Raw genomic sequence first — 25,894 nt, 5'->3', positions numbered from 1 at the left:
ACCTTTTCCGCTTGACTCGTACATATACTAGATATTGCAAATAAGGGAAACCATGGGACCTATGTTTCTTTGGGCCTGGCTTACTTCACTTCTAGAGTATGTCTTTTAAAAGCTAAAAGTTGTTATTTAAAAGAAGAGGTTAAGTACCAGTAGCTCACACTTGTAATTCTAGCTATTCAGCTACTCAAGAGGCTGAGATCTGAGATTCTTGGGCAGAAAAGTACTGAGACTATCATCTCCAATTCAGCAACAAAAAGCCAGAAGTGGAGGTGTGAGTCAAGTGGGAGAACCTTGAGTGAAAAAGCTAAGCAAGAGCATACGGCCATGAGTTTAAGCCAAGTACTAGCATCCTATTAATTAATTAAAATTTAAAAAACAAAAGTAGAAGAAAAATAAAGACTATGGCTTGCCCAGTACTGCAGCATATTGTGAAGTGAGAAGTGATTCTTTTCCAGGGGACAGTACCCATGGGGAACATGGAAGGAGCAAAGCTTAGTATTGCTGGGGATTGCTAAGCCATTCCCTATTTCCACCACCTACCTGGCTCTTCCATGTGAACAATGATCCAGTTGAAGGCGACTTCAGCTCCCATATTTCCAGTGAAGTACACAGCCTTCCGACATGCTTCTAGAGGAAAGCCCATCTCGGCCAGCTGCATCACTGATGACTCGTCGATGTCTGAGGCTACAAGAGCAGAAGACAACATTCAGCGTGAAAAAAATGAAATAAGGATACAGGTGGATCCATTGCAACAATGAGATGTACAAGTCATTATGTCGAAAATGAACTTTACAACTTTGGTGGGGGGTGGGGAGTGGGGAGGACTGGGGGGGATGCGGGGGGAGGACGGAAAGGGATGGGAAGGAGAAACAAAGGAGGAGGCTACAATGCTTGATAAGAAATGTACTCATTATCTTGCCCATGTAATTGTAACCCCTCTGTACAATATTTTCACAATAAAAAATAAATAAATAAAAAATGAACTCCTTACTTCTTGCCTCAGTCTTTCTTCATCCCTCTTCTCACTTACTACCAAGAAAGTATTTGCTTTTTAGAAGTGTTGTGCTAGCACTGGGCTTGAACTCGGTGCCTGGCTACTGTTACTTAGCTTTTTCACTCAAGCTTGTCACTCTATTACTTGAAGCACAGCTCTATAACTGACATTTTAGGAATTAATTCAAGATAAGAGTCTCACAAACTTTCCTTTGCAGGCTGGCTTCAAATCATGAGTCTCAGATCTCAGCCTCCTGAGTAGCTGAGATTACAGGCATGAGCCACAAGCATCTGGCAAAAAGTGTTATTATATTGAGTGTTTTGAGTCACCTAAATATTACGCTACCCTGAAAGAAGAAATGGTATCACTATCCTGTATTCAAATATGAGGAAACTGAGGCTCACAGAAGGCCAGTAAATATTTCAGGCCAGATAATCATAAACAGCAAACCCAGGGATGACCATTCTCATGCTCACAGTCCCAGTCCTGAGTCAAAAAGACTACTTAATCAAAGCCTTGTCTCTCCCAAAATGTGAGCTTATGCTGTAAAAATACAGTATATTTTTACAACCTTATCTGTATCTTTTTAACCTATATCAAATAGTTTGTGAATATAGACTAAACAAAACTGTTTAAAAAAGAAAAGACTACTTAATCAGCATCTCCATGGGTTGACATTTGCTGCTTACTTAATCTTCAAATGAAGAATCATTCCCACCCAGGGAAAGGCTACACATGCCCAGAACACAACCATGCCTCTTGTCTCAGACTAATGAAAATTATAGGATAACATTTTTAAAAAATACATACGGTCTATCAACTGGTTCATCAGGCGATCTGAAAAGTAAGGAAGCAAAGAAGAAAAATTAGAAAAATTCATGTCAAAGAGTGATTGATAAAGAACATTTCATTTACCACATGGTAACTCTACACAGACCACTCCAGCCTGCATAACATAACATCATTACATTAACAAGGTAAAAGAACAGGTTTCAGGCAGAAGAGATAAAAGTTTTGATTAGCATCTTAATGAGCTGAATAATTTCTCTCCGTGTATTTCTAAGAACTCTGCCTAATTACAAACTAATGTTCTGTTATAAGCAAAAAAGAGAGCAAGAGCAAGTTTAATAAACCATCCTGACTTCCCTGATGCTCAGTTGTCTCCTTGCTTTAACGCTTTTAAGGAGCCATCTGCTCCTTGACCTGGAAGTCAAGACCTGCAGTTCCCTTCTCTATTCTATGTCTCTACAATTTCACCTTTGACTTCGCAGGCCTGTCTTGAATCCTCTCTTGTTCCTCCTGGATTCATTTTACCCTTCATTTGTACAAGTAAAAATGACTGTTCAAGTATGGAAAGCCTTTGGTAGAAGGTCCACAGAGCTCCATCATTATTCGTTAATTTGCCTAATGAACTCATTAGGAAGATGAATGGTAAACAGATGAGCAAACAAAAACAGAATGAAACCAATTTCATTAGAGAAATTTTCTGACACTATTTTTGAACCCATAGAAATGCAGTTACTATCTTTTTCAGGTCTTTTTTCCTTTAAAAAGTTACATATTCTCACTGATGACTGCCTGAGCAATCACAAAGTGAACAAGACATCTAAACCAGGCCCTTGCTATGAAGCAGTGATGGGGTCAAGGAGGGGAGATATGATCATGACACTTAATACCAACACACTCAGCTGAAGTTCCTCCTAAGGTACCAGTAGCAAGTTTATACTAGTTTATACATTTTCTCAGATCACAACAGCTATTGTGATAATTCAACCCAAGGGAATAAGAATGAAGTTTGAAAGAAACTACTTGAATCTAAAGTACTTAGAGTACATTTTCCCCGTTTTCTTGGCTCAGTGGAAACTCACTAAAATACAAAACCTATCGGCCTAATATCATGTTAAGATTTAGAAGTGCATATATTCAAAGAAGAGAGTGGTTCAAGTAAGAGTAACAGCCTGCTGAAATCACACTCCTTCCTTCCCATATGGCAGAAGAGGAAGAGAGGGAGTAAACCCCAGAGGAAACATCAGCTAAAAGCTGTACAGGTGGCTCCTCATGATGGTTTGTGCCTTTTACAATGCATATTGTATTTTTTTTTTGTCTGGGGCTTGAGTGCAGGACCTGGGTGCTCTCCCTTAGCTTTTCAGTTCAAGTCTAGTACTCTACAACCTGAGCCACAGCTCCACTTGCCCCTTTTTTCTGGTTAACTGGAGATAAAGAGTCTCACAGATTTTCTGTCCAGGCTGGCTTTGAGCCACAGTCCTCAGAACTCAGCCCCCTAAGTAGCTAGGATTACAGGCCTGAGCCCACGGGCACCTAGCATGATGTGTGTCTATAATGGGTTGCAGCACAGGGAACTCCTGGTTAAGTAGTGGAAGAACGTAACTGTTCTCTGGAGGAGGGTGGTGGGTAGAGAATACCTTCCTCACAGGAGACAGTACCTTTCGAGTCTTCAGGAATGACAATGGGGGGGCTAATGTCTGGAAGTTCCTCCTCTCCTGGCTGTAACCCCCTGGCTCGGAGATGGTTGATATCAAGTAGGTCTGGCATATCAATAGAAACGTCTGCAAAATGAGAGAGAGTGATATCCAATGTGCTCACTAAAGATCCATAATCACCTTATTATAAAATCAGCACTGCTGGCTCTACATGCATGTGTCTAAGCAGAGCTCACAGATCACAGGACCAGCAGATTCATCAAGACTTAGATGTGGTTAATGGAGAACCTGGGGAAAGGACAGAGGGTGGCAGGATTTCACAATGAACAAGAACAAACTTGTAAAGCCACTTGTGGTCCAAACACATTGTGATGTTTTAAAAATGTTGGCAATTGGGCTGGGAAGGTGGCTCAGTGGTAGAGGGCTTGCCTTGCATGCATGAGGCCCTGGGTTCGATTCCTCAGCACCACATAAGCAAAAAGAAAAAAGCCGGAAGTGACGCTGTGGCTCAAGTGGTACAGCGCTAGCCTTGAGGTGAAGAGCTGAGGGACAGTGCCCAGGCCCAGAGTTCAGGCCCCACGAATGGATCCAAAAAAAAAAAAAAGATGTTGGCAATGTGTTCCACCTTATAAATCAGATTTACTTTTTTATTTTTTATCAATGTAGGGCTTGAACTCTTGGCCTGGGTGCTGTCCCTGCACTCTTCAGCTCAAGGCTAGTACTCTACCACTTGAGCCACAGCACCACTTCCAGTTTTCCAGTGGTTAATTAGAGATAAGAGTCTCATGGACTTTCCTGTCTGGGCTGGCTTTGAACCATGATCCTCAGATCTCAGCCTCCTGAGTAGCTAGGATTACAGGTGTGGGCCACCGGCCTTGGTCAGATTTATCTTCTTTAATTGCAATTTCTAACTAATTTGGAAAAACATAATGCTGTAGTATATTCTTATATGATAACAACTGTCTGACGTTCAGCTTCTACTCTGGACAATGGTACCCCACTATTTCCTAGTGTCTCTACAACCATGAGCATCACAGTTGTACTTTTCTGATTTTTTCAGTAGGGAAATGTTTCTTCTAATTTATGTCTACCCAAAATGGAAGCCTTACATTCTTGCTCAGGGCTGGCTCTCTACCACTTGAGCCACACCTCCTGTTCTAGCTTTCTGCTGGTTACTTAGACATAAGAGTCTCACAGAGTTGTCTGCCCCAACCATTTTCAAGCTTTGATCCTCAGATCACAGCCTCCTGAGTGGTAGTGCAGGCTTGGGCTGTGGGCTAAGGGCACTGTGTTTCTTATAGTCAGCCTACTTCTGCCATCTCTATCATTACTCTATTCTTGTTTGGTATTCAAGTGTGTAACTGCTAGTCTATACTTTCTCAGATCATGATAGTTATTGTGATCATTCTGAGGAAATAAATAATAAGGTTTTAACAAAATTAATTGAATTTCAAATCCTGGAGTACTTTTTTTCTGGAAACAAATTTTAGCTCGATGTTTACTCATAGAAATACAAAGTTTATCAGCCTATCGGCATGTCAAGATTTAGTACTGCACATATTCAGATAAGATAGGTATTCAAAATGGATTCAAATGGTTATGTGGAGGGTATCTTTGGGGCTAGTGAACACAAACTGAAAATGCTGACCCCAAAACCATGTATGCTGTCAGGCATATGAATCATATTTTGAAACAACGCAAAGAGCAGAGCTAAAGTTTGGGGGTTTTTTAATAGCAGGAGGCAGCAAAAACAAACAAAAGTCTAACCAACAAAATCAATATAGTTGTTCCTTAAATAACAAAATTCAAATTTATTAAAACTTCAGGTTCAGTTTTAGACTCCTTTAAACTCAGTAAGTTCATAAGATCTGGTTCAACGTTTTGGGTCCTTTACAGAAATTCTAAGGATGAAGAAAAACTTGTTTCCAACATAGTTCAAAGCATTCAGAACAAGTCCATTTCTCTCTCCCAGTATCCACCAGGGAAACTGAATGATCAGTGCCCCACTCTCAGACCCCTGCTTACAGAACTCCCCCTGGAAAAGCAAGGAGCCCTGCACATCAGAAAGCAACAACTGCCATGACAGGTACTGGGTGCCCAAGAGTGCCAATGTTCCTGGGAGATCTCTCTAGCTGAGTTTACATTCGTTGTACCTGTCCCCTTGCTTAGGTGCAAGGTTTACTAAAAGGCTTGTATTGTTTAGTTTCCTTAAGTCAAAAATACATAAGTAGTAGGAGACTGGCAAATATTCCGAGGTACCTGTTTGAGAAACCACAGGTCAATCTGTTTGGCTTTCCATAGCATGTCAGTCATAATGATGAGGGAAAAAAAATTGAATGCATTTGTTTGGAAAACAAGATAGTCCAAGACCTTTAACATTAGCAAGAAGTAAGCTAATGCAGCCAAAATAAAATATCTCTTGACAGTTTAATCCAGCTGTTTCTATTTGATTATTGATATGCATATACTTTAAGTGAATGTCATTAGCTGCTATTCCATGTGATCTTTGGGCAAGCATTACCCACAGCCCTGGAAGAGGGAAGAAGCTTAAGACCTGGACCTGCCAGCTTAGCATATGCATTTAATCAAGATCTTAGGGATTTTTTATTCACAGTAACATTTGGGAAATTATTTGATAGGGTGAGAGGCTTGTGTTTCCACTGTAAGAATTCATTCATTCCAGAACCTGTTATAGAAGCCGGGCGCCAGTGGCTCACGCCTGTAATTCTAGCTACTCAGGATGCTGAGATCTGAGGATCATGGTTCAAAGCCAGCCCAGGCAGGAAAGTTCATGACACTCTTATCTCCAATAAATCACTAGAAAACCGGAAGTGGTGCTGTGGCTCAAGCGGTAGAGTGCTGGCTTTGAGCTGAAGAGCTGAGGAACAGCACCCAAGCCCAGAGTTCAAGCCCCACGACCAACAAAAAAAAAAATACAACAACAACAACAAAAAAAAAAAAACAGAACCTGTTATAGGACAGCCAATGTACTGGAGTGTGGTTTTTCTTACTCTCAGTACTTATCACTTTCTCTGAGTCCAAAGACAAAGGTGGGAATAATAGGAAAAAATGAAATGGAACTGTTTGTGGCAGCCAGCTACATGGGCTCTTTCATATGCTGTGTGTGTGTGTGTGTGTGTGTGTGTGTGTGTGTGTGTGTGTGTGTGTGTTTGTGTGTGTGCGTGCGCATGCACGCATGCATGTGTGTCTATATGTGGTTAATTTAATGTTTTAAGCAAAAGCATGCAAAAGGTACCTACCAAATTTTTTTGGAACCCAGTCAAGACCAAAAGTGAACTTCTTTATCTGCACTACCAAGTATTCAGGGAATGAGGCAAAGCGAGATGTTCTGGGAAACACAAGGGGATTATATCAATCAAACAAGGCAAAAAGAAGGTGAATACAGTTTATGAAGCAAAACAAGCTTGGTCAATCCCAATGACTGGGCCAGGGAGGAGGAACACACAAGTCACATATGTGTGCACACACCCATTCGCCACTGCCTACTCCATCCTGCCAGAAGAAAGTACTGAATGTAGGAGATAGCTCAGAATGATTTGAGGCCCATTTCAAAATTCTTACTTAGTTGTCACATTTTATATTCCTGAAGGTGTTTTTCAATCATCTGTCTAAAATCTTTGCTGAAAAGTAGGACATATATTTGTAGGGGTTTATAGCCATGTGTACTGTGTGTCTGCAAAGCCCGCAAGTGACCTCCACTCCAATTGAGAATCACTCCCTATGGCACAGCAGAATCGGTGTAAGGAGGGTTTAGTAGAACTTGAGTTGAAGTTGACTACTGAAAATGCTAGGACCTCATTAATTACTGGTACACCTAAATCTGTAGTCATAGAGACCCTAGAAAGAGCTATATTATAGGGCCAATTATCTACACTATCTCAATCTCAGCCTTCACTCTTCAAATTGATAAATTACATGCAATGTGTTATACTTTTTCTAACTTTCAGAAAGTCTAAATTGCCTGGGCTTTAGGTACAGAATATTTAATTGGCACAAAATAAGATGCCCAGTTCCAGCTCACTTTCTTCACATTTAGCATCTTGTTTAAACAACCATTTCTATTTGATGGTCAGTGCAGACATGAGTTACATGAAAATAAAGACAATGAGCCAGACAGGCACTACAGGTAACTTCTAAAAAGAGGATTCTGGAACTTCCTCTCCTAATTCTCACTTTTTACTAAAGCTTGAACCCAAGACTTCAATTTTTAGCTTGGCTTTTTTTGCTTACAGCTAGGGCTCTACCATTTGAGCCATGCCTCCATTTCAGCATTTTCCTGGCTAAGTAGAGAAAAGAATCTTCAGGATTTGTATCCCCAGGTTGGCTCCAAATCTCAATTCTCAGATCTCAGCCTTGTGAGTGATTAAGATTGCAAAAGTAAGCCATAAGCACCCACACTGAGACTATCTTCTGTTTGGAATGTAGCCTACCAGTAATCCCAAAGCAAATTCCAATGTAATGCTGCCCCCCAGTGTAAAAGAAAAGCCATAGCATAGGGACAGAGTCAAAAGAGAAATCTCAGATCTTAAGGAGCCTATCCTTAAATCTCTCTAAATCTGAATAGACCACTGACCCTTGGAGTCTGTTTTTGCATCTAAAAATAAATTTACTAGTAGTGTCTATTTCCAGGACTGTGAAATATTCATAAAATGATGTAAAACACCTGGCACACTAGAAAGTATTGTTTGTATATGCCTAATAAACAGGCATGGATTTTGTCAATCCATGAGTTCTTAGACACTCATTTATCTGTCTGATGTTGACCTGTGCTTTAACCTAGACAAATTATAGAACCTCTCTTTATCTCAAATTCTCCATAAGCATGATAGAAGGATATAAACAGTGACATACAGGAGCTGTTTTAGAAAATAAGAGCATTCTCAAGGAGGAGGCTACAATGCTTGATAAGAAATGCACTCATTATCTTGCCCGTGTAATTGTAACCCCTCTGTACAGTATTTTCACAACAAAAAAAAAAAAAGAAAAGAAGAGCATTCTCATAATATTATTATCCTGGTTCTCTCCAGAAATTTATATTTTTGACAATTTTATGTGAATCTTCTGAGAAGCAGAAATAAACATCATGTTTATCATTATTATTGTTTTTATTTGGTGCAGGCCCTAGGGTTTGATCTCAGGGACTGGGCACTGTCCTTGAGCATTTTTGTTCAAGGCTGGCACTCTACCACTTGAGCTTCAACTCCACTGTTGGCTTTTTGCTGGTTAATTGGAGATAAGAGTCTCCCATTTTTCTGATTGGTGGCTTTGGACCACAATCCTCAGATCTCAGCCTCCTAAGATTACAGGAGTGAACTATTAATACTAACCATCATTCTTTTTTTATTTTTTATCAGTCATGGGGCTTGAACTCTGGGCCTGGGAGCCGTCCCTCAGCTCTTCAGCTCAAGGCTAGCGCTCTACCACAATTTCCAGTTTTCTGCTGGTTTACTGGAGATGAGTTTCACAGACCTTCCTGTCCGGGCTGGCTTTGAACTGCAATCCTCAAATCTCAGCCTCCTGAGTAGCTAGGATTACAGGTGTGAGCCACCAACATCTGGCCATCATTCTTATTTAAATGAAACAAGTCCTTTACTTTTTCTAAATCCAACAGACTCTATCTAGTATTATGATATTTTCAACTAATGTGAAAGTATTACTTTTCTGATCTTCTCTTTCTACATTAACTTAAAATCTAGAAAATATGTAAGAGTGAAAACAACCAAAAGTGACTGGTAAATCAATGGTTTGAAAAATGTGATTCAGGAGCCCTGTGACTCTTGGGAGTTTCTCTAGATGTCAGTATCTGGGTAAGGTTTCTGAGCATGGGAAAATGAGAGTAATTTAACACACAGCTTTTTGATGGTTAAGTACCAACTTACTAGCACGTGAAGTCAGACCAGATGGTTCCTACTATGAAACCTCTCACAGAGTACTAAGTTTAAGTTGTATCACACATGCAGTAACTGCTCATATACATATATGTATATGATTTTGCATTTAACACTTTGAAGACATCAGATTTATGATTAAATTAAGCACAGTCATAAAATTATGCTTTGCATGCTCTTTTATTCCTAAAATTAACTCCTAAGATTACATTTTTTTCTTGGACAGCTTCACATTTTTAATAAAAGCAATCAGAATGTAAATCATTCGAAGAGGTTTAGATGGACACAAAATGTACTTCCAAAAGTTGCTATGGGAATTAAAAAGTTATGACATATAAAGTGCTCAGAATAGGTCCTGGTAATACTATTGGGTTATTAATTGGTAATCTATTAAAATTACTTTAAATGTCACTTGTTGAGTGATTGTGACTAAGGTAAACAGACTATGAAGATCTAATATGAAAAAATTCCAAGCTTTTCCTCTCACCAAAATTATTAAGATTATCAGTGTATTGAAAGCCTGGAACTCTCTATGGAGCCCAGGTTAACCTTGAATTCTTGGTCCTCCTATCTCAGCCTCCCCAATGATGAAACTGTATGTCTACACCACTATGCTCACCACAAGATATATAATACATATTTGCCTCTTTCTGGCCATATAGGCTTGGGACTTACAAGAAGAAAGTTCAAAGTCTAAAACAATAAAATATGGCTGATTCATACTCTATACTGCTGAAAATAAATTAAAAACAAAGAATTTTTAAGGTTTCCACCAAGGGGTTCTGCCATGTGACTATTTGAAACATGATAGAGCATCATCCAGAATATGTCCAGGCTATAAATGATACACACATAAGTGGGCCTAGAAAGGAATATGAACATCCTATATAAATCAGGGATGAAGACTTCAATCCCTGAATCCAACCACACTTTAATGACTTGTAAGTCTGCTACTCACTGGCCAGTTACTTCTCCTTCTGTTGCCCAATCTATAAAACAGGACAATTGTACCTACCTTACTGAATCATTTAGGATGACTAAATATGGTCACTGATGGGAATAATAAATGTACAATAAATTGCAATTGTTTTTATTACTTATAATTTTTTTCATTTCCCAAGAGGACCATTTTTTTCAGTTATTAAGTATCACAGTAACCTAATACTAATTCCTTACATATATGTAAAAAGAATATAGAAGAGCATATATATATGCAGAGAATAGGGAAAAATACATCTACCATCTACTTTTAAAGAAACTTCTTCTCAATGATTCTAGGTAGTTCTGTTAGCACTGCCTGCCACTGAATGCTTTGTAGTATTTGAAGAGAAATTTGGGTCAGCAACTCCTCATGACAGAGGAAAGGACACTGGTGGTGATTTTGCCAAGGATAGAAGAGAAGCCAGGAAGTGGAGACAGGATAAGAATCAGGATCTCCTGACCACTACTGGGGCTTAGAGAATCCATCTTTGGAAAGCCAGTGTCATCTGATTCCTTTTAAAGATGGGCCTTTTCCAAATGTTGAGAATGGTCCTTCTGGCAGGACACAGACAGGGAGACAGGCTTAGAGAATAGGCCACACCCAGCACCCTAAAATACCAGGCCACTGTTGAGAAGAACAGGAGGAGGGGTATCAGGAGTCAGGGAAATGAACACTCCTACTCTAACTTATACCTGAGACATGGGGTTTGCTAGGCTTACTGATCCAACCATCACTTTGTACCTCCCATACAGAATCAAAATAAAAGCACAAAAAGAAAAGGATAATTGTTTGAGGAATCTTCAACCTAGTGTCAATGTCAATATGGCATATAGATTTCTAACTACTCAGAAGTTGCCTCAAATTGCATTTAGCAGGGCCAACTTACCAACTAAACAGACCCACAAACATGCACATACAACACACACACCTACATACCACAACTAGGCAGTCTGTATAACAAGGATGACAGCTGATAAGTGAATTAATCCTCATTTAATTCATGAGTAGTATTAATCCTCATTTGAATATGAAGTTTTTGATAACTTATTTTAAGAAAATATAGCTTATTTTATAGAGATTTTGTCTATGTACTACTAGAGATTTAGCCATATTAGGCAAATACTCTTATTATGGAAGCTATACCATCAGCTCTTACTTTTTTGAAGTAAATTGTTATGCTTTCCCTTTTCTTTTGCCAGTCCTATGGCTTGAACTCAGGGCTTGGGCACTGATCCTGAGAGTTTTTGCTACAAGGCTAGTGTTCTACCACTTAAGCTACAACTCCACTCGTAGCTTTTCAGTGGTTCATTTGAGATAAAAATCTCACAGATTTTCCTGCCTAGGCTGGCTTTCAGTCATGATCCTCAGATCTCAGCCTCCTGAGTAGGTAGGATTACAGTATGAGGCACTGGCAAGTGGTTGCTTTTCCATTTTTAACTTATGAAGTCTCTTGAGCAATAGGCTCTACAGAATCATTGTCTTAGGTCTGTCTGCTACTTGAGGTCATAACAAACACAGGCAGTAGCTGATCTGATTTCAATCCTTGACGCAAAGAGAAAGGTCTAAAGAACATCTAAAAGAAGCAAAATTCTCAAAGCCAAACTTACAAACTTCTCCTTAATTTATGCCTATCTCTTTTTTTGTTATTTTTGTTTTGTTTTATATTTTATTTATTTTTTTATTATGAAAATACCATACAGAGGAGTTACAATTAAATGGACAAGATAATGAGTACATTTCTTATCAAGCATTGTTGCTTTCTCCTTTGTTTCCCTTTCCTATCCCTTCCCATATCCTGAGCTCCAACAGCTCATTTCACAATGCTTACCAGTTATTTTGTTGTTGTTTTGTTTATGTGTCTACTGGGCCTGAACTTAGAGACAGGTTATTCACTATCCCTTAGCCTTTTTGCTCAACAATGACACTCTACCACTTGAGCCACAGCTCTACTTCTAACATTCTGCTGATTAATTAGAAATAGTCTCTTGGACCTTCCTTCCCAAGCTAGCTTCAAAATGACATCCTTAGACCTCAACCTCCTAAGTAGCTAGAATTACAGGCATGTGCCGCTAGTGCCCAGCACATAGCAGTCTTTATGCCCACTTGAGATTCCTAAGATTCCTACTCTCTAAGCAGGGACACATAATCAATTTCTAATCCTAATCCTAAATGTAGAAATAAGAGCTATCATAATGAAGTTTAACTACTAAAGCTTCATATAAGCACTTTTATAATTTCTTCATTAATAATAATTCTGGCAATTTGGAAAAAGGTATTAGGCATAATCTATGAGAATAGATAAATTTATGAGAATATATCCCACCCAAAAGAACATGTAGGCACCACCCTCTCCAAGACTCCCTTCCCCCACTACCACCCTGCACATACTCACTTCACACCAGCAGACTTGGCTTGGAGGGCACTGCTCCAAAAATCGTCAACATTTTCTGGCTCAGAAAAGGCTTGAAGGCAAGCACTGAATGGTATTTTGGCATGCACCAACTCAGGCAGGGGTCTTCTATTAGCTTCTGCTTCTCTTCTTGTTAATTCATAGGCAATCAATTCATCTGAGAAAAGAGAAAATGAAAGACTTTAAATTCCTCTTCTTGAAATAGCAAATACTCCCTTTAGATAATTTTCCCTGGGGATCTCAGGGCTCACACCTTTTCATAGGCCCTTAACCACCTTACTGAAGAAACTGAGGCCCAAGATCAAAACCGGCCAACCTTCAACAAAGCTGGACTTAAAACTAATCAGTACTACTGTGTTCCCCTACAGATAAGGCCAGAGATGGACTGTCAGTTGAGCCAAGGATCAAATTTTACTGATGATCAGATATACAAATAAAAATAAAAACAGTATTAACCTCAAGTTGTCCTAAAAGAAAATCACCAAGAGAAATGAGCAGAAACCCAGACAAAAGAATTACCACAATGGCCAGACCAAAGGCCACCCCGTGATACAAGCAGCATGGCTGAGATAGCTTCTTATTGATGTTACCACTGCCTGAGACATCAGAACAACCAGTTTGGAAGGCCTCAGTCTGTAAGATCACTACTGAATGACCTCATGCTAATGGGACAAAAAGTGAAAGTTCTATGAGCTTCCTACAATTCACTAAATCTGCTCCTGGAAACTAAGTGGAGTAAAAATTTTGCAGAGGTATTCATCAGGAGCCTTTCTGGTCAGTTCTCATATATATAAATGTATATACACACATACATATATATACACATACATATATATATATATATATACATACGTGCATATATATACATATATACATGCATACATATATATATGTATATGTGTGAAATATATATAAGAAAATATCTTTATATATATGTATGTATGTGTATATATATATATATCTTAAGCACATTGATTCACTTATGTGTTTGCCCAAAACACCTCTGAACTGCTTTTAAAAAAAATCATTCCCAGTGAAGGATCTGCCTGCAAACCTAGCTACTCAGAAGGCTGAGATCTGAGGATCACAATTCAAAGCTAGCTTGGGCAGGAAAGTCCATGAGACTCTCATCTCCAACTAACCACCAAAAAACCAGAAGTACAACTGTGGCTCAAATGGTAGAGTGGCCCCGGCTATGAGTTCTAGCCCCCAAACTGGCACATTCCCTAGGCCACATCACTTTGTACTTATATCTAACATGTTAACATTAAGTGTTAGACAGAGACTTCCAAAATTAAATTATAAATACTCTTTATTTTAAAAATGTTATAATCCAGGAGATGGTGACTTATACCTGTAATCCTAGCTACTCAGGAGACTAAGATCTGAAAATCACAATTCAAAGCTAGACCATAAAGCAAAAAGCCAGAAGTGGAGCTATTGCTCAAGATGTAAAGCATCAGCCTTGAGCTAAAAAGCCAAACAAAAGCTCAAGGCTGTGAGTTCAAGCCCAACATCAGCAAATATACACACAAAAAGTTATTACCCAGGGCTGGGAAGGTGGCTCAGTGGTAGAGCGCTTGCCTTGCATGCTCAAGGCCCTGGGTTCAATTCCTCAGCACAACATAAGCAAAAAATAAAAAGCCGGAAGTGGCACTGTGGCTCAAGTGGTAGAGCGCTAGCCTTGAGCTGAAGAGCTGAGGGACAGCGCCCAGGCCCAGAGTTTAGGCCCCACGACAGGACCCAAAAAAAAAAAAGTTATTACCCATAAGTTTTAAGTAGTGAGTTAGAGAATGTTGTAGAACTGTAAAAGTTGTTAAAAATCTAAACAGAGTAACTTTTGTGGACAAAAAACAAAAATTACATAAAGCTGGCAGGACACCTGAAGCCTATGTATGATAATAAGAACATTCACAAGAGACTGTCAAAGCACAGCCTGGCACAAAGGCCACCATAACATTATCAGTACACACTTCTGTGAAAACACCCGTACAGCCTTATACCATACAACCCTTCTTACTGACCCATGTGGCCAAGGATTGTTTATTCTCTAAACACTTATGTAATCCTCTCATTCTCCCCTTCATATTGTTCCTTTGCCTCAATCTCTTTAAATACATATAAAGATTCCTACAGCGTACATATTTTTTCTCGTTGCAATTCTAATACTCCCAAATTTATGAATCTTCAGAGAATCTTTCTGGTTTTAGGCTGACAGACTGAGAAGAACCAGTAACTCAGTAGCATTGAGGTAGGCAAGAGAAAGCTACTGGCTCTGGCTCTACAGGGAAACAAGTCACACACTACAACCTTTACTCAATCTTGTTACTGGATTAGAGTTTTAAAACTATCAAAAGCTACTTGAGCCAGTCACCAGTTACTCACACCTATAATCCTAACTACTCAGGAGGCTGAGATCTGAGGATCTCGATTCAGAGCTAGCCCAGGCAGGAATGTCCGTGAGACTCTTACCTCCAGTTAACCACTAGAAAGCTGCAAATGGCACTGTGGCCCAAGCGGTAGAGTGCTAACCTTGAGCTGAAGAGCAGAGGGAAAGCACTCAGGCCCAGAGATCAAGCCCCATGACCAAACAAAAAAAGCTATATGAGCTTATAGAAGATGCAAAGGATGTCAACTTAAAACCATAAGAATCATTACTTTCCAATTACCATAATAAATTGAGCTCCACAGAAATGAGGGAAAGAGGCCATCTAAGGAAGTATTGAATGTTAAAAAAAAAAAAAAACAGTTTACAGAGATAAGTAATCTAGGAGTCATTTACTTTTTTTCTGCACTAAGAAAGTCATGCTGTGCTCTGGTGACATGCCTATAATCATAGTGACTCAGGAGGTTGAGATGTAAGAATCCTAGTTTGGAGCCAGCCCAGGCATACAAATCTGAGAGTCCCATGAAAGCAGAAGGCCCTGAGCTCAAGTCTCAGTACCACAAAATAAAAATACCAGTCAGGCGCCAGTGGTTCACAACTATAATCCTGGCCACTCAGGAGGCTAAGATCCAAGGATCATGGTTGGAAGCCAGCTCAGGCAGGATAGTCTGTGAGTCTCTTATCTGTGATTAACCTCCTAAAAAATCCCAAGAAGTGAAGCTGTATCACAAGTGGTAGAGCACCAGCCTTGAGCAAAAATATCAGTGACAGCACCCAGGCCTTGAGTTCAAGCCCCAAGACTGGCACAAAAAAAAAATCCACAGAAAACAAAACAAGCAATCTATTCTGCCTGGGAAGAACTATCAGACTGATAGAAGAAGGAATCATCCTTTGAGACCCTGGAACCTGGTGTGAGTGCCATATCTCTGCTTTCTTCTCCTTCCAAAGCCCAGAGACTCCCTGATGATCTGATGATCATGTTCCTTCAAAGTGGCCTGCCATAATTCATCTACCATTGGAGCTACCTTAGGTACCCAATGCTAAAGTTAGACTATATAATGACCTCTGCTTGAATGTCTAGCATAAAAAAAATTGTTGCTCTGATCATTTCCCTCAGACTTTCTGGCAGCATAGATGACTGTGGATATTAAAGAATCATAAGAAACTGTCAAACCACAGTCTTGCACAAAGGTCACCATAAAATTATACAGGAAATACTTCTCAACTTATTATGGTAATTGGAAGGTGATGGTTCTTATGGTTTTAAGTTGACATGATTTGCATCTTCTATAAGGTCATGTAGCTTTTGATAGTTTTAAAATTCTAATCCAGTACACAAGGTTGCAATAAGGGTTAGGGTGTGTGGTTTGTTTCCTTTAGAACAATAATCAGGCACTTTCTCTTGCCTACTTTGATTTACCCACAAGATACACTCAATTCACCCACAATTTACTACCAACAATTTACCCACAAACTTCACTCATTCCAATGCAATGAGTGGGCTGCATATAGGCATTAAGTAGGTTCCATAGATGCATTTGAGCATTCTTAGAAGACAATGACATGGGAACTCAGGAAGTCATCTTATATCTATTACCCTTGTTGGTTGCTGCCTCCATAGCCACTGGTAACTGCATCAAGTAGTCCACCCTCTCTGTGTAGCGAACTTTCCGAGTCTGACAGCACTGAATTCGTTCTTCCACCAAAAATCGAAAAACATCACTTGGATTTTCTGAGCCAATGCGGTTCCTCTAAAAATTGGATTGTGTCCAGTTAGTAAATTTAAGAATAGTAAACCATGAGTAAAAATTAGCATGAAGATCTAGCTTTACCAAACATTTCATGTAGTTATGATAGCTCACCAGAGTCCCTTAATCAGAAAAACACTGGAATTTATCTAAAATTTATCTAAAAATGGGGAATTGGCTAAATTCTAGTTCATCTGTGAAGTACCATTGACAGCTATGGGAAAAGCAAAAAGGGCTAGGAGGTATGGCTCAAGTGGTAGAGCACAAAGCCCTGAGTTCAAATCCTAGTACTATCAAACACTCATGAGAGAAGGGCTGGCATAGATTAAATTAGAAAAAGGAAAAAGGAATAAAATTAAAAAGCAGAAAAAAATAAAGCCCTGGGGCCTAGCACTGGTGGCTCATGCCTGTAACCCTAGCTACTCAGGAGGTTAAGATGTAAGGATCATGGCTTAACGCAAGGCTGGGCAAGAAAGTCCATAAGACTCTTATCTCTAATTAGCCACCAGAAAGCCAGAAGTGGAGCTGTGGCTCAAATGGAAGAATACTAGCTTTAAGCAAAAAAAACAAAACAAAAAAAAAACCTCAGGAATAGTGCCCTGGCCCTGAATTCAAGCTCTAGGATCAGAAGAAAAAAAAAAGTATTGTCCAAGAAAAATAAGGTAAAAATGTGTTCATGAAAATTACACACAAATCAAAAAGAAATATTGCTATATTAAAATATGTGATGTGTAAGCTGGTACCAGTGGCTCATGCTACCCAGAAGGCTCAAATCTGAAGATCCTAGTTCTAAGCCAACCCCAGTTACCTTCAGTTAACCAGCAAAAGGCTGGAAGTAAGAAGTATGACTCAAACGGTATACTGCCAGCCTTCAAAAAAAGACCAAGGAAGAGCACAAGACCTTGAGTTTATTATTTTTTTAAAGCACATGTAATGTAACAACATGCTCACATCAAGTTACAGAAAAACACTGCTTACAAAACACAGGTAGAAAATTTATACAAAACCTGGAAAATGACTTGGGGACTCTGATGTCAAAATGTTAACACCAGGAGTAACTACTATGGGGTGTTTTCTCCTTTATTTTTCTATTACATTTCCACAACACTTATAATTGGGGGGGGAGTTGTTTTTGTAAGGGCTTTTTTTTGTCAGTCGTGGGGCTTGAACTTGGGGCCTAGATGTTATCCCTGAGCTCTTTTGCTCAAGGCTAGCACTCTACCACTTGAGCTACAGCACCACTTCCAGTTTTCTGGTAGTTAATTGGAGATAAGAGTCCCACAGACTTTTCTTGCCTGGGCTGGCTTCAAACTGTGATTCTCAGATCTCAGCCTCCTGTGTAGCTAGGATTATAGGCACAAGGCATCAGCACCTAGCTTAAGGGCTTTTTAAGAGATTGGGGGTAAACTTTATTCAGGAAAATCACAGCATTTAATTTGACTCTGCTAAGCAAAATCTAATCACCACATTGAGGTCACCAAAAACCACAAGGGACTCATAAGGAGCACCATTCATATACCTAACAGTCCTACAATAAACACAGATCAGAAGCCACACAAAAAAAGCCAACCAGTATCTGGAACCCAGAGCCTGAGGGGTGGCTAAATCAAGTGGATTAAGAATAGAAATCCACCAAGAGTCCAGTGAGACACCAGAGTGAGAAGGGGGTTTAGAGGTGTCAAGGTACAATGTGCCAAGGGAGTGGAACACTTCTTTCTACCCTGCTGGGGAATTTGAAGGCTTACCTCTACAAGATTCACCAAGTGCAAGAAAAACTCCTGAGCATCTTGCTGTCTGTTGGAAGAGAATTCTGGGTGGCTCTTGCTGACAAAGGCTTTAAACATACGTGGAGAGATCCCATTCTGTTGAGGCTGAAGTACAAACAAAAGTTGACTTGAACTTCTCGCATACACATTAAAAATCCTAAATGGTGAGGAGAGCAAGGCTTACTCATATCCCCATTTCACAGATGAGAACAATAAAGCCAAAAAAGGCCAGCCAGCACTCACTGAGTTCACAACATTCACATACTAGGCTCTGCTCAATAACCTTACATAAGACCAGGATAGGACTCTTCCTGTGAACCAAAACAAAGCATGGTGCTGGATGTCCGTGGCTCATGCCTGTAATTGTAGCTACTCAGGAGGCTGAGATCTGAGGAGCAAGGTTTAAAGCTAACCCAGGTTAGAAGAGTCTGTGAGACTCTTATTTCCAATTAACCAACAAAAACTCTGAAAGTGGAGCTGTGGCTCACATGTGAAAAAACTAAGCAAGAACACAAGGCCCTGAGTTCAAGCTTCAGAACTGGTGTGTGCATGCACACACGCACACGTGCAGATACACACACACACACACACACACACACACACACACACACACCTAAGATAGGTGGATGACACGATACCATAAAATATGAGGCCCATCCTCACAGGACCTGCTACACATTGTCCAAACTGAGGCATCACAGCCCACGGAAGAGGGGGCTTCAGGTGGAAGTGAAGGAGAGGAGCCCTTAGCAACATCACCCTTCCATGCCCCTCTGAGGATAAGAGAGAACCTCTCAAAAATGGTGCACTCACAGACACTACCAATGCTAATGCTTCTTTATGCTGTGTCCTAAGACTCCTGAGTTTGGGAAGAAGAAGACACATTAGAATGGTGTGAACTAGACTTTTGAAAAAAATTATCTTTAAGTAGTTGTACAAACAAGTTGCCATCCAATGATGCAGTATATAAATACATTGAATCTTGATCACTTCTTCTATCATTCTCTCCCATCCTCCCTTCCAACCCCACCCCTTCCCTCGATTCTTATTCGTATTCACTAGAAATCTAAGGAACCTACTAAAGACTTCACTTTTGCTGATAGAGGTAGGCACTGAAGAGCTGTTAAGCCACCCAACAGTGCCAACACTTGCTACCTCATTAATACAATAGAAAGAGCATGCCACATTTATCCTCGCTTAGGAGAACCAACTGGTAGAGAAGTGCTAGATAGACCTTCCAGGTCAAAGGGTCCTGATGATGACCACACTGCCACACAGCTAACAATGCATAAACACGTGCGCTCTGGAAGCAGCTTGGACTCTGGTCTAGACTACTGACAGCAAAAGCAAAAAGGTGGCCCTACAGCACCTGCTGGATCTCAGCCACTTCAGAAACAGGCCAAACTGAGACTCCTGTCCTCTCTGCACAGCCATTATTGTGGGTGTTTTGATAACACCTATGTTTGCTTGGCTTCTAGGCCATATCCTCCTTCTCTGATGTTCAGACAGCTTGCATCTGGGCCATCACTTAGCTCATAGCATAAGCTGTCTTCTACTTCCTCAGAATTTTTGGCCAGCATCTGGCCCACACATCTCTGTACCTGCCTGCAGCAGTTAGCAGATAAAGACCTTGTCTGTCCTGAGCTCTTGTGAGTTCTCATGGAAATCCAAGTTAAAGCCTATGGCCCAGAGTCTGTGGCGACTTTGAAGATAAACGCAGCTCTATATAACTTCTTCAACAAGCATGTTCTAAAAAACAGCTTCTAACTGAAATCTGGTGAGTATTCCTGACTTACTGAAAACCTTTGTGGCCAATTGTCTATTATTGAGCACGACCTTCAAGCAGAGCCCCTTGGGGAAATCTGCCTTCAAGAATGTATACATATATCTATAGTAAATGGTAAAGAACACTAAAGAGGTCCGGAAAGAATGCTAGTAACCCTTGTTTCCCCAAGTGGACATCTGAGGACTCACAACCTGTACACAAACAACCAATATATACACAAATAGATGACTTCAGTTGTGTTTGAGTGCTAGGAAGCTGATTAACTCTTGAGCTAATTAATTCTACCACCTGGAAACTATGCTGGTATATGTCTATATAGTAACAGTGTAACAATGCAGGTAATAACAGTGCCATTTCTTTGAAAACATTTACACATTCATTCCACAGGTAGTTACTACTTTAAAATATCAGGCACTATTCCAGGTGCTTGGATAAACATTTCCTGGGTACCAAGCACATTTCTTCATATACTTTATATGTGTTACTTTTTAAAATTAGCCCAGTCCCATGAGGTGATGATGATCATTATTATTATCCTTAGTAGACAGAGGAAGAAACAGGCACAGAGGTCCAGGGTCAAACAGCTGGAAAAGCCCACTCCCTTCTACAGTATCCCAGTGCTGTTTGAGAACACATGTGCCTAGCTCTCACCAAAATTACATCTTACCAAAGGAGAAGAAAGCGAGTCTTAGACTCAGGGTAAGCCTTCAACCCCACACATGAGCCAACATTGTATGTCAGTCCAGCAATTACTGCTTGACCCAGAATCAACAGTCTCTGCTAACTGGGAATGTATCCCTTCACATGTGTTTAGGCATTCATGAAAGCATGTATGTACAGCTTGATACTACAGGTGTCATTTTTTACAAGTTGTGATTTCAGATTGGCTTATCTACCACTCAGCAACACAGAGGATTGAAAACAGCTGCTTGAAGACGGGGCATCATGGCTCATAACTCTAACCCTACCTACCAATGTGGCAGAGATCAAGAAAATCATGCTTTGAAGCCAACTTGGGCAAAAAAAAGTTAGCAAGACCCTATCTCAACAAAGAACCCAAGCATTGTGATAAATGGCTGATCCCAGTTATGCAGAAAAGCCACAGGTAGGAGGACAGCAGGCCCAAATTAACCTGGGCAAAAGCTATACTTGTACTACCTGAAAAATAACTAAAGAGCAAAAAAGATCAGTAAACATGGCTCAAGTGGAAGAGTACCTGCCTATCAAAATGAAAGGCTCTGAGTTCAAACCAGTACCACATTAAATTAAGTGAAAATAATAACATAAAATAAATAAGTAAATAAATAATAAAATAAAGCAGCCCCGCTTTGGAAAGTTGAACAAGTCAGTTGAACTGATGAAACTGCTCTCTGTGCCACCACTTTGTCACAAAACCAGGAAGAGAACTTTTAATAAAGACAATGGGCGGGCTGGGAAGGTGGTTCAGTGGTAGAGCTCTTGCCTTGCATGCCTGAGGCCCTGGGTTTGATTCCTCAGCACCACATAAGCAAAAAGAAAAAAGCCAGAAGTGGTGCTGTGGCTCAAGTGGTAGAGTGCTAGCCTTGAGCTGAAGAGCTGAGGGATGGCGCCCAGGCCCAGAGTTCAGGCCCCACGACTGGACCCAAAAAATAAAAATAAAAAAAAGTAAATAAAGACAATGGGGATGGACACTAGAAGGTCCGGATTGTGGCCTAGTCTCATTCTTCCACTTCCCAAACCTCTTTCTGTGTTCATTTCTTTGTTTTTCCAAAACATGCCTTCCTTAATACTTTATGAAGCAGTCAAACAATTCCTTAGAACTACTGGTCACTTAGAAGTTAGTTAGGAAAGCTTCCTAACCATAGAAGTGTTACTTCTTCCTCTATACTAGCTCCTGGGCTACACAGCTGGATTCACAAGTAGTTTAAACTCAGCTATGCCATCCTTAATGCCTTGATCATCAGCAGGCCCAGTCTGTGTACACCTAATCACACTCTCTCTCATTTCAGAGCTGAGGTCTTGCTGTGTGCCAGTGCCTCATGTTTTTAATCCTAGTTATTCAAGATCTGAGGATCTCAGTTAAGTGCCAGCCCCGACCCCCCCCCAAAAAAAATTGAGATTCTTATTTCTAACTAACTGGCAAAAAAAAAACAGAGAAGAAGCATGGCTCAAGTGATAGAGTACCAGCCTTGAGTGAAAAATCCCACCAAAGAGTCCTGAGTTCAAGCCCCATTTCTGGGACATACACAGACACACACACACACACACACACACACACACACACACACACACGATAGGTCTAATTCTCAAACTCAGCCATTGCTGTGTTCAGTTCATATTTAACAAGCCTCAGGATCTAACTCATAAGAAATACAAGCTAAATACTGCCTCAAGTAAAAAACATTTAGAACAATCTTAGGACAATGACCCAACTTCTCCAACAAATCAAGAGCTTATAAAAAGGAAAGCAGGACTTGTTCAACCACTTTGGAAAGTAGTATGGAGGTTCCTCAAAAGACTCCATATAGAGCTCCCCTATGACCCAGCAATCCCACTTTTGGGCATTTACCCAAATGTTTACAAACAAGACCACACTAAAGCTACCAGCACAACTATGTTTATTGCAGCATTATTTACTATAGCTAAGATATGGAACCAACCCAGATGCCCATCAGTAGATGAATGGATCAAGAAAATGTGGTATATATACACAATGGAATTCTATGCCTCCACCAGAAAGAATGGCATTGCCCCATTTGTTAGGAAATGGAAAGACTTGGAAAAAATTATATTAAGTGAAGTAAGCCAAGCCCAAAGAAACATAGGTCCCATGGTTTCCCTTATTTGCAATAGTTAGAATATGTATGAGTCAAGCAGAAAAGGTCAGATAAGGTGATGTTAGGGAAATGAACCATAAGATATGTATTTAAATGTTTTTTTTGTTTCATGCATTTGTTTCTAACACATTTATAAGATTATTTCTTTGTTGCTTTGTATGTCCCTCCACCACAGTATAACCCCTGCTTTCACTGTATTTGATGTCGGTATAATTTGTGGAGGGGAAGGGAAAAAACAAGTCATTTAAATAAGGATACAGGTGGACCTGTTGCAACAATGAGAAGTACAAGTTATCATCTTGAAAACGAACTTTACAACTTTGGTGGGGGGGCAGGAGGAAGAGGGAAGAGGAAACAAAGGAGGAGGCTACAATGCTTGATAAGAAATGTACTCATTATCTTGCCCATGTAATTGTAACCCCTCTGTATAGTATTTTCACAATAAAAAAATAATCCATTAATAACATTTATATTAAGGACATAATAAAGTGATAATATTTAATATAGTATGTTAAAATAGAATATTAAAAGAATATTAAAATTAAAAAATAATAGGAAACTTCACAAAAAATAATTCAATTCAACAAGTCAATTGGTAAATACAATGCATCTTGACCAATGTCACACTTTTCATCATTCTCCCCAACTCTCCTAATACCACCCATATCCCCTCAATTTATTTTCAAATATGTACAATGAGTATTATGACTGCATTTGCCCACAGGAATGGCTGTTGTTGTTTTTAAATGTTTTATTGTTATTATAAAGTAATTATAAAATATTACATAAGTAACTATATATCATTTGGACAATGTTACCCCTTCCCTCATTCTCTCCTAGTTTTTCCCCTTCCATTCCCACCCACAAGTTACATAGTTCATTTTCAACATAGCACCCAGTGAGTACCATTACTATATTTGTTCGCCCTCTGTCCCTTCATTTCTGTACCTCCCCTTACACTCCCAAAGACAAATAAATGAACAAACGGGAGAAAAAAAAAACCACAAAAAAAGAAAAAAAAACTCTTGATTTCATTTCCTGGAGTTCATTTTGATAAATACTATCTTGTATCATCAGATGCACAAAGGTGTTGTGTCTTCCTGTTCCTCTCCTAAGAGTATTTTCCTTTATATACGGTTATTTTAAAATTAAGCCAGGCACTGGTGGCTCACACCTGTAATCCTAGCTACTCAGGAGGCTGAGATCTGAGGATCATGGTTCAAAGCCAATCCAGGCAAGAAAGTCCGTGAGACTCTTATCTCTAATAAACCACTAGAAAACCGGAAGTGGTGCTGTGGCTCAAGCGGTAGAGCTCTAGCCTTGAGCTGAAGAATGCAGGGACAGGGCCCAAGCCCAGAGTTCAAGCTCCACGACTGACCAAAAAATTAAATAAATAAATAAATGTAAACAAATTATGACACAATACATATCTTAAATGGGAAAAGGGAAGATACTATAGTTATAAATATACATTAAATATTCACAGGCAAAAAGGATGTCATTTGCATTTTGTGTTACTGTAATAAAGGGAAAGGAAGAAGGAGGAAAAGAGGGGAAGGGAAGAGTTTGGTTTAGGGAGACTGATGGAACCAAACTGCAGAATGACCTAGCCATCAATTATTGAATTACTGAAGCTGCTCTGTAAATACTGAAGATTCATTACACTTCTCTGTCTACTTTTATATACATAGGCAAAATTAAAACAATTATTATTTCCCTTAAAAACAAAAGGCAGGCCTTTTACAAGACAGTCCCTTATAAACCAAAATAAAAACCAAAGAACTGAGTTAAAGAATATATTTTCTTCTCAGCAGTGTGTCAGTAACATCATCTGAATACCCTTTCTGAGCCCAACACCCAAGATCAGAGAGGCCACAAGGCCTGAAATCTGTCTTATGAGCCGGTCTTCAAACCCCAGAAGGCATGGCTGGTGTGACCACTCACTTTGAAAAAGGTAGGCCCAATAAGCAAACACCGAGGGAAGCTGTCATATCATAAGACACTGTACTTACTTTGTCCATCAGCATGTGCAAAACAGATCAGCTAAAATTAGAGAAGACTATGTATTTACAGTCTCTCTCAAATGCTTACACAGGGTTTTCTGTTTAACACAGTGCACCAGGCAGACAGCCAGATACTATACACTAATATCTCATATTCCCCAGAGGCTTATGCTTTAATTAATAAGTAAGCAGTGAGAGTGAAGCTGTTAGCACATTAGAGAAACACTTGCACTGATATGTGTAAGACTGCAGGAATAAAAAAGAGACATATCCCAGCTTGCCCCTAAAACACAGGGGTATGTAGTCTATGGATTTAAATCTTTTCATCTTTAAAGACTGAAAATTAAGTCAAACCCCAGCTCTCCTAAGCTATTATTCATAGTTCCAGAAGTAAGTCAGAAATGTTACACTTGCCCAATTTGGAAAAACACAAGCTAATGAAAACAAAGTTTTTATGTTAAGGGCTAAAATTCTATCTCCTAGAAATATATTCACTGGTTATTTCACTTTGACAAAAAAGACCTGCAACTAAATATCAAAGATTACTTCAGTGGGTCCTTTTGGGCATTTACCCAAATGTTTACAAACAAGACCACACTAAAGCTACCAGCACAACTATGTTTATTGCAGCATTATTTACCATAGCTAAGATA

General features: G+C 39.7%; 1 protein-coding gene across 2 annotated transcripts in view; it reads right to left on the bottom strand.

Moving 5' to 3' along the window:
* Usp13 (ubiquitin specific peptidase 13 (isopeptidase T-3)) overlaps positions 1-25,894 on the bottom strand; it is a 137,305-nt gene that overhangs the window by 25,391 nt on the left and 86,020 nt on the right. For both annotated transcript variants that reach the window (XM_013033688.1, XM_013033689.1), the window contains exons 11-17: positions 18,616-18,741; positions 16,720-16,873; positions 12,719-12,893; positions 6,696-6,784; positions 3,439-3,561; positions 1,805-1,831; positions 541-684 (exon numbers count right to left, since the gene is read on the bottom strand). In XM_013033688.1, the coding sequence (XP_012889142.1) occupies positions 541-684; positions 1,805-1,831; positions 3,439-3,561; positions 6,696-6,784; positions 12,719-12,893; positions 16,720-16,873; positions 18,616-18,741 (838 nt within the window). The remainder of the gene's footprint in view (positions 1-540; positions 685-1,804; positions 1,832-3,438; positions 3,562-6,695; positions 6,785-12,718; positions 12,894-16,719; positions 16,874-18,615; positions 18,742-25,894) is intronic.

Source organism: Dipodomys ordii, unplaced genomic scaffold (genome assembly GCF_000151885.1).
Source record: "Dipodomys ordii isolate 6190 unplaced genomic scaffold, Dord_2.0 Scaffold175, whole genome shotgun sequence".
Taxonomy (NCBI): Eukaryota; Metazoa; Chordata; class Mammalia; order Rodentia; family Heteromyidae; genus Dipodomys; species Dipodomys ordii.
The sequence above is the reverse complement of the archived record's forward strand: the minus strand, read 5'-3'. Positions and strand labels throughout refer to the sequence as shown.